At 33.0% G+C, this 23,743-nt stretch overlaps 1 protein-coding gene across 1 annotated transcript; it reads right to left on the bottom strand.

The window, feature by feature from the left end:
- Positions 1 to 11,335: 11,335 nt before the first annotated feature.
- On the bottom strand, positions 11,336 to 15,747 carry LOC145615234 (growth-regulating factor 7-like). Its single transcript, XM_081670300.1, has 4 exons — positions 15,298 to 15,747; positions 14,321 to 14,545; positions 12,902 to 13,277; positions 11,336 to 12,433 (listed from the first exon to the last, which is right to left on the bottom strand). The coding sequence occupies exons 1-4, from the start codon at positions 15,542 to 15,544 to the stop codon at positions 11,665 to 11,667; spliced, it is 1,617 nt and encodes a 538-aa protein (XP_081526426.1). The 5' UTR covers positions 15,545 to 15,747; the 3' UTR covers positions 11,336 to 11,664.
- Between the last annotated feature and the right edge of the window lie 7,996 nt (positions 15,748 to 23,743).

Below are 23,743 nucleotides of genomic sequence, written 5' to 3'. Positions count from 1 at the left end.
CTTAAGTGCACAAAGGCACCAACATACTATTTATTCCTTGTGTACATAGACACTTATATAGCTCCTTCCTCATGCTTAAGGCATCAATAAAAATTATATGAACCTTAATAAAATTCCTTTTTATTATTCCAAACATAATTAAACAAATAGTTTAATCAAACATGCTCTCTATCATGCCATAAATAAATATGTAGTCCATATAATCATGCCAAAAATATAATTTTCCCAATCCATAAACCATCACAAATAATTTGTGCTTTACAATTCAATCACTAACACCAATAGTTCACAATTCAATACATAAACCTTAGCATGATGCTACTTGCAATTGATTGAAATTAAGCCTAGCATGATCCTACATCATCAAAATATGCTAAGTACGCGAACGTACCTTGAATACGATCTTAAAATCGCCACGACTAGTAAAAATTGCTCACTTCGAAGTCTCCTACACATTAAAATTATAATAGATCATTAAAACCCACTCTAAACAAATTTCCAGCAATATATACTATTTTAAAACCCCTCATAAATTAATTAGAATAAGCTCAAATTATATTTAAAACATCATAATTAAGTCCCACTTAATGGGTAATTTAAATTTCCTTCAAAAACACCATATTTAGGGTTCTACATAAAATTCCAGCACTTTATTTCTAATTAAAACTTGCTGTAATTTGGTCTTAAAGCACTTAAATTGAAGATCTAAACATTAATACATCATATACTTTCATAATTTCATAAATCAAGAACCTAGGGTTTCAAAAATTGGGGCTTTTTAATTAAAAACCAAATCTGAAAATTTACTAACATAATTACAACATTCAAACATCAAAATTTAATCCCAAAACTCATAATTTATAATTAGATCTAAGCATAGATTAAATTAAAATAAGAAAGCTAAGTTTTTTTTTATATATATATATATGATTAGAAAAAGGGGAAAGAAGAGGAAAAAGAAACGGCAGCCACCACCGGCTGCCGGCTGCTGGCGGCGATGGCTGCCTACTGCCGGCGGCTTGCGCTGCTGGCAGCGGCGGCCACCAGCTGCCGATGGCTGGCAGTGGTGGTGAAGGGGAAGGTAGCCGAAAAAAAATAAGGGGAAGGGGAAAAAAGAAAAAAAGAAAGAAAATAAGGAGAAGAGAGAGAGAGAAGTTTACCTTGGGTTTTCTCCACTCTGGGCAAAGTTTGATTTGCCTCATAAGTGGGATATTTATACCCCTTCTCTACTAACCCTCTTCCCTAAACTTTCCTCTTTTAAGTTTTCCTAATTCCTTCCCTAATAAAACTTATTAAAATTAGACTTTCCTAAAATAAAACCCCAACTTTTGATTTAAAATAATTAAATAAACTTTCCTTTTATAATAATATTAATTAAAATACTTTAATTAAAATAATTACAACTATTTAGATACTTTATAAAATACATACTTTAAATAAAATACGTATAAAAATACGAGGTATTACAAGAATTTTGTTCGATAACCATTATCCGACTTGCTAATCCTTCAACCACTTTCAAGAGCATGGCAATGACATCTTGTAGTTTTCGAACGTCTTCTTTTAGACTTGACAAATTTTCCTCGATATTATCTAAGAAAGCCGCTTCATCTTCTTCAATCATGGCCACTTCATCAATAGAAGTTATATAAGTTATATCGATCATGGGCTCACCTACAGGTGTGATAAGGAGTGAAGGATCGAAGGATGTTTGATCTTCTGTGATGGCTAGAATTTATTGTCATCAATCAGGTTCTGAATAGCTTCTTTGAGTTTCCAACACTCCTCAGTGTCGTGACCCTTTCCTTGATGATATTTGTAGTGTTTACTAGGATCCCACTTAGGTGGCCTGGCTTCAGGAACTGGGTCTTTGATAGGTCCTATGGGCATGACCAGTCCTTTGTGGTGTAGCTTTTCGAAAGCTGTTTCATAACTCATACCAAGTGGAGTGAACACTCTTTTTTACCTTTGGATTCGCTGCTTAGAGGTGTTCGTAGCATGTACTTCGTTAATGGGAGAGGAAGAAGAAAGATGGTCGTTCTTCTTTCCTCTCGCACTATTATCTTTCAGAAGGTCATCTTCAATGTCAATATCTATATTATACACAGCCTGGAAAGTATTTAAGTTGTGTTGGTATTTTAAGTGCCTTGCATATTTTCTTGAAGGTTCTTGATGAACATCCTTACAGACTCTTTTTCAGTAAGGACCTTAACAATATTAGCTGAAGTTTCCCTCCATTTGTTGAAGAAAGAAGTGAACCTTTCATTTTCTTTTTGTTTTAACATCTCATGTTGTCTGTGGTCTGTTTTATCTTGAATGTTGCACTTAAATCTATCTATGAAAGCGTTTGTTATTGAATCCCAAGAAGAGATTTTCTCTTTTCCAAGAGAAAAAACCATTGTTGACAAACGGTTTCTAAAGACAGTGAGAACAAAGAATGAAAACTCTTCCTATCAATCCTCTTAATGTTCATTATAGTTTCAAAGGCCCTTAAGTGAAAGTAAGGATTGTCAGTTGGTTTAAACTTAGGGATATCATTGGCATTGAACTTATGCGGAAGAAGTTCCTTGTCCACCGAGACCCCTTGTGAACTAATACCCTGGAATCTATAATCATTATATAGTTTGCTCAAACTTTCCTGGATGAGGTCCATTTGTTGTTGTTTTGCAGGGTCATTAACTTGAAGAGTTAAACCCTTCAATATCTCAGCCATGTTTGCTACCTCTCCCCTAAATTCATTGAGTTCTTCTCGAATTTCCATTATATCTTCTTAGATCTCCTTTTCCTACCAATTGGTTTGTCAAAAAGTGCTACTTGAATGAAAGTGTTATCCTTGATTAGACGTCCTTCTCTCCTTGACAAAGTACTGTGAAAGGGGAAATTAGGGGTAAGTTTTATACTAATTATTTTGACTCAAGCTTTATTCAACATGCAATAGATGGGGTAAGATCATGGAAGAATGAGAAGAATGATATGCATGGGGAAGATGATGTAAATGGAAGAATTAGGGATCGAATGGACCCCCAACTCAAATGACGGAAAGACGGCTCATGCATGAACCTAAGACATGGTCATGGTGACATATACAAAGTGTGCAAAGACTAGTGAGTGTAGGTGACATGTTAAGACTTGTGTCATAACCATGTGGCTAGACTATGTGACTAGACTCAAGCAAAGACTAAGTTAAGACCTCACATATATGCACTAAACTGGACAGGCTGTGGTATTTTAGTCCTAACTTTTTATCTGTGGCTCTGATTGGGACGAAACCAACGCCAAATTAAAGATAACACTCGGGGCTACAGATCCATAGGTTATACGACTCGTAGCTCTTCCTAGAACTTCGGATATGACCAAAACAAATTGATGCATGTGCAGTATACGGGAATAAAAATCCGGGTTGACTTAAAGGAACTATGACTCGATTTTAGGCTTATTCATTAGTTCAAATTAATTAATTAATTAATTAAACAAAGTCTTTGAGTCATTGGTTAGTTTGTATAAGCATATTTATGATCACAAGTCAAACCAAACGGTTAGTTTAGTCACATATAAGCTATGCACAAGTAAGATATGCACAAGTAGTCAAGTAATCACAATATGATGCAATGAGTTTGCAACCTAACCATGGCTCTAGTTCTCTAAAGTTCAAGGATATGGGTTAAGTCAAAAAGGGTCCATGGTTATGAGTCCGGATGCATCGCGCGGAAGCCTATCCTTGAAGGGTTGGCGCGTATGGATGGGACTCCGCAAGTTAAAATTCACTAACTCGCATGTACCCGTCGTTGCCAGGAGCGTTCGATTGGGTAGATGGAGCGTGAACCCCCAGAGGGTTATGGCCATATGTAGAACACATATGGGTTTCAGAAAAGTGAGAAAAACTCAATCAGGAAGTAGAATCGAGCCAACAGTACTAGAAATGGTCAAAACAAGAAGGCAGAGTTCTAGCTCGGTATTGGAAGAACTTGGCGCCAGACTACGGGAATTGTCGCCGCAAAAGAACCTCTGTCGCCAAGCGACAAAAGCTCTTTACAGGCGACGGTCTCTGTTTTCTAGACGCTAGTTCCTACATGCCTCAGCAGGTATCTGTGTTCTTAGAATTTTCCAGATTTCGCAGTATTATTTCGATTCTAGTTGTGAAAGATATTTCTCAAATTTCCTACGTGTAAAAATCATATATTTTTGACTCTTTTCGGATGGCCTATCCAATGAGGACCTTTTTTATGCATATGACAATAATGTTAATCAAAATTACGCACATGAAATACTTAGAACTTTTCGAGTCTCATCCGCTCATTCTAAATCATTGCCAAAATAAATTTCAGGAATTAAAATAGAAATCCTCCCTAGGGCTGGCAAATGGATTAGGTCGGGTCGGGTTTGTGTTCGGGTCACCTAGTTTCGGGTCAGCAAACCCCTAACCCAACCTGATCCATTTAACTTTTTCGGGTTGGAATTCCTAACCTGAACCTGATAATTTCGGGTTCGGGTCAACCCGAATTTGACATGATGACCTGATTTTTTTTTTGGGGGGGGGGGGGGGGGGCTAAATCGGATTTCAGAAAGTTCACAAGTCTTCATTTCAAAACAAAATAAACAACAAAGTAACAATCCTAAATTCCTTAATTAGAAATTACAAACCAAAAATATTTTTATTAAAAATCAAACCTTACAAATCATACATTTAAACTGTAGGGAATATTTAAAGCACTATAACCCCAAGCTTGAACCCCACTGTGATCATACACTTAAGCATGGTGGCGTTCCAAAGGGAAGAAAGCTAGAGCAAAGAGTCACCAACAAATTTTAAGAATTTGTAAACCAATCACGAGGTGAAGGTTACACCCCTTAAACGATCCAGAAGATCGTCAACTCCATAAGGTCTTGAACCAAATAGGGTTCGGGGATGAGGGTACGAATCCAATCTACAAAAGAAAGGACCCGCCCTATAAAATAGGCCTCTACTTTATTCTGCTCGTATTCATGTGCGCTTTCTGACTAACATGCAATCATTATTTTAACCCTAAACCTGTTTATCTATGTTGGTTGAATATTAATGCACAAATAATACTATTATTGGCGATCACTTGAATTAAAATCATATTAGCCTAAACCAAATCATTAATTATCTTATTAAGCGTGATTTCAAGTACAAATTCCTTTTAAACATGCATAAAAGGCGTGATCAAGCAGTAACAATAAATATAAATATATCAAGCAACAAAATAATAGTCATAATCATAATAACAATAAAAATCATGTTAATAATAAAGCTTAAATATAATAGCAAGATCCTAGGCATGATACTAACAAGATTAATAACAAATCCTAGCATGTCACTAAACATTAAAGATCAAAGCTTTAAACCTAACATGTTACTAACATGCTATTAGAAAAGAGCAAAGGCACCCTAAACATGATACTAGAAAGCATTGAAAACATCCTAACATGATACTAGGAATTAAACAACAATAAACATGCTTTCTACATTGAAAGAGAGTAATAAGATTACATACTTTGAAGCCTCGTACCTCTTTCTAATAACAAAATACACGAGTTAGTAAACTTTAATAAAAATAATATACAATTAAATTAAAGTTGGCATTAAATTAAAGAAAGTTTAAACTAGATTTGGACCAAACCCTCAGAAAATATTAAACCTTGGACGTCTAGGGCGAAGGCAACTTCGAATTTGGCTAGATGCTTCTAAATCTTGTGTATGCGGAATTGTGTTTGAAAGGTTGGTTTAGAAAATGAGAGAGAAATAATTAAGCTATATTGCTTAAGAGAGAGAAGAGAGAGAATAGAGAGAATTAAGTAATTCTTGATGAGAGTTGATTGATTGTTGATGAGAGTTGATGAATAAAAACGGAGATCGAGGACCCTATTTATAAGAAAACAGTCCGGAAAATCATAGAATTTGTTAAAGAATAAAACTCCACGCTGTCGCTAACAAACCGACCTTGTCGCCAGAAATTCATCTTGTCGCCAGGCGACAGGGTCTGTCGCTAGGCGAGAGACTTGTCATTTGAATACAAAGACAGTTTTTGCGGATTTTATTTTTATCATATCTTTTGATCCAGAAGTCCAAATAAGTCATATAATATGTCGTTGAAAAGCTCTTGAAGTCTACTGTCTAATGAAATTAGAATCAGATTAAAATAATTTTTAGATAAAAAGATATAGTCGAAACAGTGGAAGGGTGTCAGTTTTGGATAGAGTTTCGTATATCTTTCATATCTTTTTCGTTATAGCTCTGAATTATTATTATAATATATCATTGGAAAGATAATTTCAAGATCTATCCAACCATATAAAATTTGGATAAAAATATGAGGCACAAAAATAAAAACTGTCTTTGAACATGTTTAAATTCGAATAGAATTAGGACTTTAAAAAAGGAAAGTTTAATTCAAATTCATACTCTATGATCTTATCTTTTCAAAAAAGGATAATTAAGATATTTTAGAAACTCATAAATGATTCTAATCAATCCTAATTAGTTTAGGAATAGGATTAAACCTTTGGACCCTCCTCATGATCATTGGGTCGTAGGTAAAATCCGGTTTGGGCCCAGTTTAGTATTTTGGCCATAATTTCCTCATTATTCATCGGAATTGGGCTTATAATATATCGTTGGAAAGGTCTTTTCAAACCCCATCCAACTACACCATTATTGGACCCTTATCATGGACCAAACTAAACTGGATTGGACGTTTTCATAAAACAAAGTGGGTTTTCGAAAACAGAGAGTAGGAATTTTAATAAAAACTAACCGCAACACAAGACTTTTCACACTTTCACCTCATTCGATTATGTTTCGACGTGACAGGTATTCATCACTGGGTTTGGTTTTGGGGAGACACAATTGGGTGTCTACAATTAGATTTACCCTAAACCTGTTTATCTATGTTGGTTGTATATTAATGCACAAATAAAACTATTATTGGCGATCACTTGAATTAAAATCACATTAGCCTAAACCAAATTACCAATTATCTTATTAAGCGTGATTTCAAGTACAAATTCCCTTTAAACATGCATAAAAAGCGTGATCAAGCAATAACAACAATATAAATCATATCAAGCAACATAATAATAATCATAATAATAATAATCATAATCATAATAATCGTGTTAATAATAAAGCTTAAATATAATAGCATGATCCTAGGCATGATACTAACAAGATTAATAACAAATCCTAGCATGTCACTAAACATTAAAGATCAAAGCTTTAAACCTAACATGGTACTCACATGCTAACATGATATTACAAAGAATAAAAGGCGCCCTAAACATGATTCTAGAAAGCAATAAATAACATCCTAACATAAAATTAGGAATTAATAAAATAATAACATGCTTTCTACATTGAAAGAGAGTAATAAGATTACATACTTTGAAGCCTCGTACCTCCTTCTAATAACAAAATACACAAGTTAGTGAACTTCAATAAAAATAATAAAGAATAATTAAAGAATCAAATTGAAATCAAATTAAATAAAGTTTAAACTAGATTAGGACCAAACCCTCAGAAAATATTAAACCTTGCACGTTTAGGGCAAAGGCAACTTCGAACTTGGCTAGGTGATTCTAAATCTTGTGTATGCGGAATTGTGTTTGCAAAAAGGGTTGGTTTAGAAAGAGAGAGTGAAAGAATAAGCTATATTGCTTAGAGAGAGAATAGAGAGAATTGGGTGATTGTTGATGGGAGTTGATGAATAAAAACGGAGGTCGAGGATCCTATTTATAAGAAAAATAGTCCGGAAATTGACAGAATTTGATAAGGAATAAAACTACACGTTGTTGCCAAAAATTCACTCTGTCGCGAGGCGACAGGGTCTGTCGCCAGGCGACAGACTTATCGTTTGGGGACAGCCTGGCTTTCACGCGCTTTCCACGCGGAATCCGATCTTTAACCAAATTTGATCTACGGAATCCGTACAGAAGATAAAAACGTATAATTAAAAATAATAATATAATAATAAAATAATAATATTTTATTCCAAATAAAAATCCATCTTTAAAATAATTATTAATCCTAACAATATTAGAATTTAAAAGAACCTTCTCGAAACTTCTAGAAAGTTATAATTAATCCTAATAATTTTAGAAATAATAATTAACATTGGGCACTCCTCTAGATCATTGGGTCGTATGTATATAATGAACCGGGCCCAGTTTAGTATTTTGGCAATAACTTCCTCAATATTCATCGGAATTGGGCTTATAATATATCGTTGGAAAGGTCTTTTCAAGCCCCATCCAATTACACTATTATTGGACCCTTATAATGGACCAAACTAAACTGGATTGACTATTTTTAATAACATAGAGTTGTTTTCAAAAACAGAAAGAAGAGAATTTTTAATAAAACTAAACCGCAACACTTGACTTTCCACACTTTCACCTCATTCAATCATGGTTCGACGTGAAAGCCATTCATCACTGGGTTTGGTTTTGGGGAGACACAAATGGTGTCTACAAGTTGGTAAAATATCTCATTTGTAGGGGCATCTAATTCTATACCAACTTACTAATTTTCTTTAATAAAATTCACTTCATTAGGAGGATCACAATCAAAATTTAGTTCTTAGAAGATTTAAATTAAACAAGTCCTATTTCTTCTGGAGAACAATTTCAATGAAAAATCTTTAACTTTATTAATTTTACATTGCATGTGAATTTATTATTCCCTTTTTCATAATATCTTATGGAAAACAATGTCAATGTGGAGACATGTGCTGTGCAGCTGTACATTTTTCTTTCTTTTTCAATTCCTTATGTGCTGGCATATTATAGCCCCAATCAAAAGAATTGATATACAAGCATAAATCACTTGCTTTATAATTTTAATAGGTGGTGATCTTCTAGATATTTAAAGACTTAAATAGTGTATTTGGTGAGCTTCTAGTCACCTGATAGTTGTCAATACAATATAAGTTATTTTGGTGAAAAAAGGTCACCCATTACTCTTTTATATACGAAATCAAAACTTATTAAACCTTGAAATTTTCATTAGTACAAATTATTATGAATCACAATCCAAATATAGCTTAATCTCAATGTTTTGTTTTGCCATTCAATTCATTTCATACATCAAACATTGAGAGAGCGTCAGCACATTATCAAATGAAACTTCAGGTTTTCATAACAGGTAATTATTAAACCCGGATGGCCTAATTTAATCATAACATCCAGTCACTTCTCTAAATTTGAGCTTTGGTCAGTTTTCCAACACTAGCGATTACTTAAATTTACTTTATGCATCGCCATGAATATGATGTGATATTAGAATACCAACATGTGTTTCTTATACAATTGGCAAGACAATCAACTAATACTTTATCCAATAATTACTCATACTCAACTCGAGTTTTAACTATTTTCTGGAGTCTTTTACATAATTATGGAACATATGAATTTTACCTAAAGTGTTTTTCCTGGAGGGGTTTATCACTTTGCTTCTTTTCTTTTTAAATCTATTGGATTACCACGCTTCTGGCGTGCTTTAAGTTCATTAGTAACCGATGTTGTTCTTCTAGGACAGTAATTTTAATTGTAGCATGTATAACTATAAATGATCAATGACATTCATTTATTTATATCCATCTTCAGGATGGTGTCATTGTAAATATATAATATTATGTGGTCGCTTTTATTAAATAAATTATTGACATTTATATTAAAGCTAATGTATGCACTACTGACCATCGATATATCATACAATTCATGTGCAAAGATTACATATAATAATGAAATAAATAATATCTCCCCCTAATCCTTGCATATGGGGGGTATGAAATTAATCCAAGTTATCCAATAATCTTGAAATCCTTTGCTCTCTATAAATTCTTTTGGTAATGTCATGTATCAAGCAATGAAAAATGTTCTTATAAAATTCTTGTTCCTTTTGCCCAATAATATTAATCTTGATGTTGAAAATTCTGTAGACTATGGGCATAATAAATACATTCAAGTAATTTGCTCAAAATAGCATGTTTAATTATTATCTTGAACTCAAAACACTATTCTTTGATCAAATAGATGCTCTTATGAACTTTTCCATAAGTTATATATGATCGAGAAAACAATATGCAAATATACTTGTTAATTATTCAATAATCATGAGTTTCTCATTCATTTTCGAAAATGAGGTAATAAGTCTCGAATGACATATACAAGAACACATTAGTTTTGTGAACGGAGAATTATCCAGTCAACATACTTTCAAAACTATTAGACATTTCTAGATTGTTCTATAAGGTTTCTAACCCATTATAAATTTAAGGAACATCAGGTTCATATGTCTGAGAATTCTATGTTCAATTTACACATCATTCTCATAATCCAACTTCATGTATTATCGTGTCTACTAAACAATTATCTCTTACTGAACAAATGTTTACAATTATGTTTTTATATAAGAAAGGGTTCTTATATAAGGAGGGGTTCTTACCGGATCCCTCCCCTATATATATGTATGTATATATATATATATATATGTATGTATATGTATGTATATGTATGTATATGTATATATGTATGTATGTATGTATATATGTATGTATATATATATGTATGTATATATGTATATGTATATATATGTATATGTATATATATGTATATGTATATATATATATGTATATATATATATATATATATATATATATATATATATATATATATATATATATATATATATATATACAACTATCTAATAATATTTATAAACTAACTTCACAATTACATAAAACAATAATTAGATCTACAATATAACCTAAATTAAAACAAGATCTACAAGAGAGAGTAAGTTATTGGCTTGCGACGGTGGTTGTTGGCTTTGTTGGTGTTGTGCTGTTGTTGTGCGGTTTATGTTGGTTGTGGTTGGTTATTGTTGTTGGTGTTGCGTCGTTGTTTTTTATGGTCATTGTTGGTGGTGGACTGAGAGAGCAGAGGAGGGACAAAGAGAAGCTAGATGAGAAAGAGAAAGGAGGACCAGAGAAGGAGAGAAGAGGAAAGAGAAGAGAGAGGAAAGAAATTATAAGCCAAAATGCCCTGAAATTTCGAGGAAAAAAAAAAGGGGGGGGGGGGAGGGAAGAAGGGCTCACGTGCTTGCCACGTGCCCAAGGTCAACGCCGAAATTTGAAATCAATGCCAAAAAGCTGATCTAGGTGGTCTTAGACAACAAAATAATTTATTCGGGTGGTCTTAGGAACATATTATTAAGTGGGTGATTTTTGACAAAAAACAGTATGACAAGTAGTTTTAGACAAAATTACTTGCTCAAAGGTTGTAATATACATTACAATTTATTAGTTGAATGTGGAAAGACATTTTCATCATCAAAAATACAATAATTGACACAGATATAGCCAAGCAAACACAACAGATCCTACAGACACCAAGAGTCACAAACTATAGTGCTCTACCAATAATTCATACAAGAAATGTAACAAAAAGCAGCCAATAACTGTGATATGAACGCACATTAGAGGCTGAAGTACTCCCTGATGATCTACTTATGACTTAAGAATGAAAGAACTTCTTTATCACAGAATTCTACAAAGCAGTGTCGTGGACTAGACTACAAAACAGCATTGTACAGCAAATTTTCGAACTCTAACACAGAGCTCTAGTGGCGATATACACCCCAGATGGCTAAAAAATGGGCAAGGAAGACGAACTCCCAAGAGTGAAGCCAATAAGATCACCAGAAAGTGTACTAGATTCGAGGGCTTTTCCACTCTCTGATTTAGGGCTGCTCCCTGCACTGCTGTTAGAGAAATAACCCAGTACACCTGTTGGAGATGAGGCTGATTGAGGGTTCCCATCATAGCCTTTCGATAAAAGATTTAGAGGCAATATGCTCTTGCTTTGAACCCCTGAACTACTATTGGTGGTGGTTTTGAGGACCTCTCCTAGAGGACCACCAAGCGAGGTTTCCCAAGAACAGGGTCTCCTGTCATTTGTGGCAGCATTCACTCCCAAACCCATTTGGACAGTGTCAAGTTCCCGGGATAATCTTAAAGGAGATAGAGCAGCTTTCTCTCCAGTAGGAGAAGAGGTGGAAGACATAAAATCAGCTGGAGGTATTGAGATTGATAACTGCGTTGTCCTGTCTGTTTGTGTTTGTAACTTCGACCACAAAATGCTAGATTGATCATTCGTGAAGGAGTGATCTGAATGTTGTGGGTTGGATCTTTGGGCATTGAGGTCATGGGTTGGATCATAAGACCTAGAGACAGAAGAGTCCCTGTGTGTGGTGTTTAAGATTGCATCAGGTGTATGAAATGCAAAATCGCTAGCAGTGGACTCAGTAACTGAGAACGCATTTCCGTTGGAATTCAGGCTAATTTCTGGGTATTGAAAGTCAAGTCCTGTTGCGCCTTGCATTCCCTGACTGCTGTTTGCTTTGTTCACAATATGCCTGGAACCACACAAGAAATTTTAGTTATCTCAACTTAATTTAAACATCATATACTGGTATTGACAATTGACAGTGTCAAGGAAGGATCCGACTTGACTGCTTAGAAAAGTAATTTCTGATATTACTTCCAAAACTTAACACCCTCCATCTTGAAATGAAAGTTGATTGTCCCAAAATAGTACGAAGTAATACATTTTGATCAGATTTCTTAGTATGCCACGCCAACTACTTATGGCCGAAAAATATCTAGATAATCAAAACTTAACCTTAGGAAGGGTTGAGACAATATCACTAGTTCATGACTTCAAGAGTAATGACAAAAAAAAAAAAAAAAATTTACAGTAAGGAAAAATTATGGGACAGTACAGACAACTTTTTTTTAAGACACAAAAGTAGGTGTAACAATAAGTTATAATTTACAGTAGTTTGATTTGAATTGAAAGAGGGTATTGACTTTGATAATGTTACCTGTTAACCAGGGAAGAAGGCAAATGATTTGGTGGAACAGGCTGTATGTCCTTGCTTTGATTAAAGTTTATAGCAAAGCTGTTGGATGTACCACCACCAGGCACCACTAATGCACTCGAAGAAGAGGCGGAATTCATGACATTAGTAGTAGAGTAACTAGTTTTGTTAGTGGTGACTCCGGAGATGGAATGTCCAGGATGACCTTCCACAGGCTTTCTTGAACGATGGCGGCCTCTGTTCATATGCCGCTCACAGTATTTTTGATCAGTTACTGCATCTCTCGAGCACCGCCATTTCTTCCCATCCGTCCTACGACACCGTCCTGGCTCAGGATCAGCATTGTTGGCAAAGCCGAGATGGAAAGGACCCCATCCAACTAAATCAAACCAATACTATCAAATAAACACACTATGCAGGACAAGTACAGAATTTAGGGTGCAGATATATAACTAATTTTAGACTAAAACATTTATGTTACTCTTCCGTCCCACGATTAACATCTATCCTTTTGAAATGTCCTGCACTCCTGCTATTACATAGTACATACACAAGTAACATTCTTTTAGTACAATTATCCGACGAGTCTTTTCTAATCCCTTAAAGTCATTCATTTACTTAACAATACTAGCTAAAACTAGCAAGACAGAAGCAATGAAGAATTATTGTAGCTTGAGGACACTTAATAATGTAATCGATGTGAAAAATGTGATCGATGTTTTAAACTTTTTATGCTTTGTTTGTTACACTTGTTCTTGATTCTTTAAAATTCAAATTGATCCAAAAGGCTAATGGCAAGAGAAACGTGACATCTTATTCTATGTAAACAAATTAATGATCACAATGTGGACAGTAAGAAGACATACACCTCTTTATACAATAAATGCTTTTTATGTCAATAGATTAAATAATGGTAGGTGAGCATTTGAGAGCAAGCAGGTGAATTGAAGAGGACTTCAAGGCAAGTAGTACTAGATGTTTACAAGCATTCAAGCAATTGCTAAATGAGACAAATTCGATATACTTGTACTAACGAGAACTAAATTCACCCTCTTTATAGATTTTACTCAATCTACAAGAGATTTTTCTCTGACAAATTGATAGCTTTAAAGATCGTCTCCAAAAATTACCATACATAAAAATGATGGACAACTAGTTTATTAGTCAGCTAAAGTCTTCTAGAATGATACGTCTAAGATTCAAATCTCGTCTATATTATTGTCTATGTGACTCATATAAACAAAAATAAGTGCACAAAATAAGACGGTCAACTAGTTTAGTTAGTTAAAGTCTTCTAGAATAATACCTCTAAGATTCAAATCTCGTCTGTATTACTACTTATGTGACTCATATGAACAAAAATAGGTAAAACAAAATTTGCATTAAATGAAGAAAGTTGCTAAAAGTTTAGATCAAACTTACATGTGTTGGGTCTCAAAAGTCCACTAGAGAAGCTAGAAAATCCTGCTGAATCAAAAGCTCTTCTTATTGGAATCAACAAATTAGGTGGTATGGGAACATTTGCAATAATGTACTTGTAGATCAACGCTTGTTGTTCAAGCTCAAACCATTGAGATGGTGTAAATGGTGCTCTTACTCCATTTGATAAACACATACTTGCATTCAAATTTCCATTACACGAATAGCCTAAATCATACACAAAAAAAAAAAAAAAAGGTTAAACTCAAATATATTTTCAAAGCATAAATTATGCAGCATTAAATTTTTGTATCAATTATTGCATATGAAATCAACACTAGAGAATCAGTAAAAAAATAAAAATAAATAAATAAATAAATAAAAAAAAAAAAAAAAAAAAAAACACTTGTAAACTTCACACTTCATCCGTCTCTAAAGAGTCTACCTTTACGATAATGATTGTGTTACACAAAAAAAGTCAAAACAGGAAATGTTTTAGAGATTTAAGGATTAATTCGTTGCCACAAAATAAGTTTAATTCTAACCCCTGGTTCAATTTATTTAACTATTATAATGAATTATAAATTGTACCCATTTTAACATTTATTTTTTCAAATACTAAGGGAGAAATTCTTTTATAGGACTAATAATTATATTAAATATCAATATTACTAAACTTGCTAATTAAAACATTTTTAAGAGAGAAAGTTGAAAAAGGTAAAATTAATCAATGGATGTTCCTTTATTTTCACTTCTTTCCCCTTTTATACTACAAGTATTTGCTGTTCATTCAGCTGCAAAAAATCAATATAACAGAATTACTCAAACAGGAAGACAAGCATATAATTAGTACCCATAAAAAATGTTTCATGCAACCAAATAAAAAGGAAGTAAATTTCCAATCTTTTTGCTACATTAGTACAAGAAATATTAGTAAGATACAATTAATCAGTCATTTCAACAAATTAATAACAAATTACCTGCATATTTACTGTAAAATGAACTTGAGTGCTGAAAAAATGGAAATGTAGAGCTTTTTGGTGAAGAGAAGTTTAACAAATTCTGTTGTTGCTGCCAATCAGAAAATGCATTACTTAATTTAGCAATTTTTGTGGGTTTCCAATTATCATCAGAAATTCCTGAAGATGGCATTTCCTTATTTGAAAACTCAGAAGATCCAATTAACAAATTCGACAACCCATTTGAGCCCATCAAACCAAATTCCATGAAAATGAAGCTTTTGGCAATGCTAGAAGCTTACATGAGTCAGAAAATGAAGCATTGTTTTGAAGAAAATGAAACTTTGTTTTATATTGTTTGGGAGGGGTTTAAGGTAGTACAGAGGAGCTTTTGGTTGGGTTTTGAAACACGATATTTTTTTTAGAAAGAATGAAATAATTGGAGAGAGAAAGTGAGTGATAGCCAGAGAAGAGAAGGGAGGGATGGTGGGAGTCATTTGACAAAGACAAAAAAAAAGTCGATATAACGGAGTTTTGTAAAATGTAAACTGTGTTTTCTTTGTTATTTTTCGACTTTGGAAGTTTGAAGTGTGGACGTAATCACGTAATGGAGTTGCAATAATAGGGGACTTTGTTATTAGGGTCGTAGGGGTGTCAAACTGTCAATGCAATTTGGGTAATTGGATGAAGCCTGGGCTAAACTACTATGACGGGTCAAATCTTTTTGGTCAATGTTAGCCTTTAAAACTTGCTCGGTTTGGGTCAAGTCAAGAGCTGTAGAGTCACAGCGTGTTTGAGTCGAGTCAAGTTATGGTAGATTCATATTCTTTTCGGATAGATTTATATCAGATTCAAAACAGGTTTGACAGAGTTAAAATTTAGTCGGATGCCTTTCACTCGAATTGATTCCGATTTGACTAATTTTTGTTAAATTTTGTTTAGCTTGATTAATGTAAGGTTGATTCATTAATGGGTTGATTCCAATTTAGATACTTTTTGGGTTTGGCTGAATTTGGGTCGGGTTGACCAAATTTAATATTCAAACAAGATTATTTTTAACCAAAGTAATTATTGAGTTATTACCTTATTATTGAATAAGGGTCTATTCTCATACGTTGAAATTCAGTTCAGTTCAGCTGAGTTCAGTCAATGAGACACAGGCCCTAACTATCATGTTATTCACTGTCATTTTCAAATTGTGTCATTAACAATTATTAGTTATCTCATTGGATATATATAGGGGAGGGATCCGGTTAGAACCCCTCTTTATATAAGAACCCTTTCTATGTAAGAACACTTTATGTTCTAAACTTTTTTCTATTTCTAAATTATATTTTCAGCTTATGTTATAAAGTTTTTCCTATATTCTAAAAATTTTTCTACTTATATTCCAAATTATTTTCAATGTTCCAAATTGTTTTTAGATTGTGTTCTAAATTTGTTCCTATGTTCTAAATTATTTTTTCAGCTTGTGTTCTAAATTTTTTCCTATGTTCTAAATCTTTTTTCAACTTAAGTTATTAATTTTTATTTATGTTATAAATTATTTTTTCAACTTATGTTCTAAATAATTTTCTTATGTTCTAACATTTTTTGTTCCTTATGTTCTATATTTTTGCTATCTTCTAAATTAATTTTCTTATGTTCCAAAATATTCTGCTTATGTTCTAAATTTTTTCCTCTTATGTTCTAAAATTTTACCTATGTTCTAAATTTTTTTTCTATGTTCTAAATAAAAATTTCTCAAAATTACAGAATTGACATTACTAAAGGATCATTTTAGATGGTTACTGTAGGGAATATTTCAAGCATTACGATAACCCCAAACTTGAACCCCACTGTGATCATACACTAAAGTATGGTGGCGTTCCAAAGGGAAAGAAAAGAGAGCAAAAAGAGTCGCCAACAAGTTTTAGGAACTTGTAAACCCAAAAGACAATCCAAAGGACCGTCAACTACTCCATAAGGTCTTGAACCAAACAGGGTCCGGGGATGAGGGTACGAATCCAATCTACAAAAGAAAGGACCCGCCCTATAAAATAGGCCTCTACTTTGTTCTGCTCGTATTCATGTGCGCTTTTCGAATAACATACAAACATTATATTAAACCTACCCTGTTTATCTACGTTGGTTGAATATTAATGCACAAATAAACTATTATTGGCGATCACTTGAATTAAAATCACATTAGCCTAAACCAAATTAATAATTATCTTATTAAGCGTGATTTCAAGTACAAATTCCCTTTAACAATCATAAAAGGTGTGATCAAGCAATAACAATAAAATATAAATAATATCAAGCAACATAATAATAAACAATAAATAATAACGATAATAGCATGATAAGGCATAATAAAGCTCAATAATAATAGCAAGACCCTAGGCATGATACTAACAAGATTAATAACAAATCCTAGTATGTCACTAAACAATAAAGATCAAAGCTTTAAACCTAACATGGTACTAACATGATATTAGAAAGAGCAAAGGCACCCTAAACATGATACTAGAAAGCATAAAATAACATCATAACATGATACTAGAAATATTAAACAATAATAAGCATGCAATCTACATTGTGAAAGAAATAGGGAGTAAGCTAATCTACTTACTTTGAAGCCTCGTACCTCTTTCTAATAACAAAATACACAAGTTAGTAAACTTCAATGAAAATAATAAACAATAATTAAAGAATCAAATAAACTTTAGACTAGATTTGGACCAAACCCTCAGAAATTATCAACCTTTCACGTCTAGGGCGAAGGCAACTTCGAACTTGGCTAGGTGTTCCAAGATCTTGTGAATGCGGAATATTGTATGTAAAAAGCTAGTTTAGAAATAGAGAGAAAAATAAAGAATTAAGCAATATTGCTTAGAGAGAGAATAGAGAGAATTAATAAAAGTTGATGAGAATTGATGAGAGTTGATTGTTGATGAGAGATGATGAAAGTTGATGAATGAAAACAGAAGTTCGGACCCTATTTATAAGAAAACAGTCCGAAAAATCATAGAATTTGATAAGGAATAAAACTCCACTCTGTCGCTAACAAACCGACCTTGTCGCCAGAAATTTATCCTGTCGCCAGGCGACAGAGTCTGTCGCGAGGCGACAAATCTGTCGTTTGGCGACAGAGACAGTTTTTGCGGATTTTGTTTTTATCATATCTTTTGATCTAGAAGTCCAAATAAGTTATATAATATGTCGTTAGAAAGCTCTTGAAGTCTACTTTCAAATGCAATTAGAATCAGATTAAAATCTTTTGTAGATAAAAAGATATGGACGAAATAGTGAAAGGGTGTCAGTTTTGGATAGAGTTTCGTATATCTTTAATATATTTTTCGTTATAGCTCGGATTTAATATTATAATATATCATTGGAAATATAATTTCAAGATCTATCCAACCATATAAAATTTGGATAAAAAATATGAGGCACGAAAATAATATCTGACTATCTTTGAACATCTTTAAATCCGAATAGAATTAGGAAAGTTTTAAAAAAGGAAAGTTTTATTTAAATTCAAATTCCATGATCTTATCTTTTCAAAAAAGGATAATTAAGATATTTTAGAAACTTATAGAAGATTCTAATCAATCCTAATTAGTTTAGGAATAGGATTAAACCTTTGGACCCTCCTCATGATCATTGGGTCGTAGGTAAAATCCGGTTTGGGCCCAGTTTAGTATTTTGGCCATAACTTCCTCATTATTCATCGGAATTGGGCTTATAATATATCGTTGGAAAGGTCTTTTAAAGCCCCATCCAACTACACCATTATTGGACCCTTATCATGGACCAAAATAAACTGAATTGGACGTTTTCATAAAATAGAGCGGGTTTTCGAAAACAGAAAGAAGGATTTTAATAAAAACTAAACCGCAACACTTGACTTTCGAATCACTTTCACCTTATTCGATTATGATTCGACGCAAAAGGTATTCATCACTGGGTTTGGTTTTGGGGAGACACAAATGGGTGTCTACAGTTACAAAGGGCTAAGATTGGTTCTTATATAAGATTAGGGTTCCTACATGAGCCTTCCTTATATATATATATATATATATATATATATATATATATATATATATATATATATATATATATATATATATATATAGGGGAGGGATCCGGTAAGAACCCCATCTTATATAAGAACCCTTTCTTATGTAAGAACACTAATTATGTTCTAAACTTGTTCCTATGTTCTCAATTTTTTTCAACTTATGTTCTAAAGTTTTTCCTATATTCTAAAAATTTTCTTACTTATGTTCCAAATTTTTTCCAATGTTCTAAATTGTTTTTTAGATTATGTTCTAAATTATTTTTTTCAGCTTATGTTCTAAATTTTTTTTTTTATGTTCTAAATTTTTTTTCAGCTTATGTTCTAAAGTTTTGCCTATATTCAAAAAATTTTCTACTTATGTTCCAAATTATTTTTAATGTTCTGAATTTGTTCCTATGTTCTAAATTATTTTTTCAGCTTATGTTCTAAATATTTCCTATGTTCTAAATTATTTTTTTCAGATTATGTTATTAATTTTTACCTATGCTATGAATATTTTTTTTCAACGTATGTTGTAAATTATTTTTCTTATGTTCTAACTTTTTAGTTGCTTATGTTCTAAATTCTTGCTATCTTTTAAATTATTTTTCTTATGTTCTAAAATTTTCTGCTTATGTTCTAAATCTTTTCTGCTTATGTTCTAAATTTTTTTCTATGTTCTAAATTTTTTTTTCTATAATCTAAATACGAAATTCTCAAAATTACAGAAATGTCATTACTAAAGGATTATTTTAGATGGTTAGATCAAAACTAATAAAGGGCTGAGATTGATTCTTATATAAGATTGGGTTCTTATATAGAGGAGGGTTCTTACATGAGCCTTCCTCTATATATATATATATACATATATATATATACACATATATATACACACACACACACACACACACACACACACATATATATATATATATATATATATATATATATATATATATATATATATATAAATTGTCACGGGATATTTTGTGGACTAGAAACTTAGGAGGTTCCCGTGATGGCGCCTAGGCCAAGTCTAGACCAGCCTAGCACTCAAGCAACAAAGGATAAAGGCACACAAGTAAGATACAAGCAAGAACAACGTATTGTACTCTCGTTCCCAAAGTAATAAGAAGTAGTCTTGTGTTTGCCTTTGTTTGCTTGTCTTGCTTTGATTATCATAGTAGGCTGGTCTAGACTTGGTCTAGACGCCATCACGGGAACCTCCTCGGTCCCTAACTTAGAAAAAAAAAAGTTAGTCCTTAAACTTTCCCGTGACAATATATATATATATGATATGTAGTGAACTAATGACATATTGATAGGTGATAGTCATCTCTGGTCAGGTTATGTTTATGAAAAATTATAAATGATTAATGAAACAAATAATGACGTGAATCAAATTAAAGTAATTAAGTTACTTAAGTAAGAAAAAGAAGGATGGTCAAGGTTGAGTTTGAAATTATGTTTGGCATGAAATCATAACGAGTTAGTACAAATCAAATTGAATCGGGTATTTGACTAGGTGGTGTCGGTTTGAGTTCAAATCGGCTCAAATCTGTGTCAGATTGAGTTCAAGTCGAGTCAAATCGATGTCGAATTAAGTTCATATTAGTTTAAATTCCAATTTGGGTTAAGTTCAGGCTGGTTATATATTTGGTTTCAGTGTTGAATTTCTCAGATTAAACCAGATAGCTAGGATTCGTTTGGCATCATTGTGATGATCTATTTTTTGGTTTTTGTTTTCTAAAATCATATGATATATCTCATTTAATAAATAAAAATTTAGTCAAACTTATTAAAATCGTGATAAATTTGAAAACTGCCAACTAAAAAGTAAAAACACCTTTATCTGATTTCCTGTTTTTGGTTTTTTTTTTTTTTTTTTTTTTTTTTTTTTTTTTTTTTTACTGAAAACCAAAAAGTATGCCAAATAAGCCCTAAGTTACAGTTCCAAAACTCCATACGTATGTGGTATGTCTATACTTTCTAACCAAAAAAAGTACGTATGCTCGTAACTTTGTACGAATTTTTAATCTTTTACTACGAGTAATATATATATATATATATATATATATATATATATATATATATATATATATATATATATATATATATATATATATATATATATATATATATATATTCAATGTTAAAATTCAGGTATCGGAACCTGTTGCAACACGTTCTTTAGAATGGGAACCGGAATAAAAAATTCTTATAGAAAATGAGAACCGGAATCAGAACCTTTATGTTAAGTTCTAGTTCTGGTTTAAGATACCATGTCTTTTAATATACTTATCAATAATTTTTGCAAGATTATTTTAAAAAAATCTAGATTATCACAATTCAATACATACATTTGTTATTATTATTCTAATTTTTTAAAACTTAGGGTTGAATTGGTGTATAATATAAGCTTAGGCTTGAATTGGTGTATAATATGCGCTTATAGTGATATATTTTATGAAGTTACAGTGTTTCCTACAATTTTAGTTCCAAAAAGTTAAGAACCTGTATCAAAATTTGTTGTTACAGGTTCTCAATTTTATCACCCGAAACTGGAATCTCTTGTTTAGATTCCGATTCTAAAACCGGTGGTTCCTAACAAGTTCCAATTCCGATTTAGGACTTGATTTATTGCTCACCCCTAATATGATTAGTCAAAGTATACGAAATAGACTAATAGAGACATAGCGTATGTCAATAATCTTGCTTAATAACCTTTTACATGGACCCACAAGGCATGCCATGCCATGTGTCTAGGTAAGCGACCTACAATTGAGTTCCCCATGCCCAGTTGCCCACATAGTAATTTGTATCAAGAGCCTAGCTAATAGGATAGCCAATGGAAACAAATTCCAATAACTAAATTCATAAGTTAGCTAATGTCGGTATTAGTTTAATTAGGTTGAAAATTGAACTTTACTCATGGCATCAAGGATTGCAACCTTTTGACCCAAAAGTCTATACCCAATGCAATCCTTCTTTACGTAGTCTATTATTTTATTTAGTTTTCTATGTACCCTTGGTTTTGGGTTTGATAAAATGACAAAAATAATAACCTAAAATATGTAAAGAAAGATGCATTTGAGATTGTGAAACCCTAGAATGGATAATCAATTGCATAACACCTAGAGATGCTTCTTACGTCTCTATTATCCAGTAAACTAGAATTGTTTATTTACACAAACATGGTAAGACTTACTTCTACCTATAAAAAATATATTGGGGTGTGCCTAAATTATTAACCCCAAAGGAAGTCCATAGTCTCGATTTTCACCAACGAATATTGATAGAACGGGTAACATTCGCTCCATTTTCTCTTGAACATTGAAAATATATGTACGTTCTCCATTAATGTATTATTTTTCACGTTTCATAACAATCCTAATATAGATTAGATTTTTTATAAACTCTTAGGAAAATTATAGGATAAGGATCAAATAGATATATTTATAATACTACTCCCTCCGTTCCTTATTGATGGTCACATTTGTCATTTTTGGTGACTCAAAATGTTAGTCACATTTGCTTTTTTCAAGTACCATTAATATTATATTTTTACCAAAATTCTCTAACATTTGCAAAAATATTTGTGCAAATTTAACTTTCCCATGTACTTTAATTACTTTCTCTCTCTACTTTTTTGCATACCCAATATAAATATACTTTTTCAATGTACTTTCTTTATTTCTCCTTAATTCCCTGAGCCAGGCGCTCTTGCAGATCCAGTTTTTGGGGACCTTTATTACTTCCCCGGTTGACAAGGTGGCGTCTGTGAGGCCAAAAAAGTCGGCCTCAATTATTTTTTCAAAGTCCTCATCCGGAATCAGGGGAAGACAACATTTCCGGCCCATCAGCTCGAGCTTCTTATTGTACCGGCGGAGTTCGTAGTTTTCACGCCGGGTTGGGGTAGTCAGCAAATAGAACCGATGCTTCCAGCTGTCAAATTTTGAAACCTTATCCAAGGTCATCATATATTGAGGGTACGTGGTCAAGGTGTACCACGCCCTCCAACCGCCTGGGTTGCGGCTAAGATAGTGCATCTTAGCAAAGGCCTCCCAGCCGAGATGCAGCCCTTGAAACTCGTAGGCGGCAACATACCCCAGAATGTTTGCCCAAGAATTGGGGGTAAGTTGCCAGACTCCGAGGCCGTAGCCTCTCAAGATTGCCTTCACCGCCTCGTGAAGGGGAAAGCGAAGACCGGCTTTGAACGCCGCCACATAACAGCCGAAGTAGCCGTTGGCGCTCATCTCATCGTCCTCCCAGGCGATGGTGCCGTCCTCAGGCGGCACTCTGATTTCGTACCCGTCTCCTAACGGGTCATGAGTTTAATCTTCTCCAAGTTGTCTTCCATGTGTTTTCTATCCTTGGCTGAGACGTGGATTTTGAAGGGATCGTCCTTCTCACTCCACTTCT

Source organism: Chenopodium album, chromosome 25 (assembly GCF_948465745.1).
Source record: "Chenopodium album chromosome 25, dcCheAlbu1.1, whole genome shotgun sequence".
In the NCBI taxonomy this organism is placed as follows: Eukaryota; Viridiplantae; Streptophyta; class Magnoliopsida; order Caryophyllales; family Amaranthaceae; genus Chenopodium; species Chenopodium album.
Note: the sequence above shows the minus strand (reverse complement) of the source record. Positions and strands in the feature narration are given on the sequence as shown.

Bases quoted from the DNA above. Each gene is read 5' to 3' on its own strand.
- LOC145615234 (XM_081670300.1), bottom strand. From the start codon at position 15,544: ATGGAATTTGGTTTGATGGGCTCAAATGGGTTGTCGAATTTGTTAATT. The intron at 14,546-15,297 runs GTAATTTGTTAT...TGTATGATTTAG, and splicing joins ATTTTACAGTAAATATGCAG to GCTATTCGTGTAATGGAAAT. The intron at 12,434-12,901 runs GTAACATTATCA...GTGTGGTTCCAG, and splicing joins CCTTCTTCCCTGGTTAACAG to GCATATTGTGAACAAAGCAA.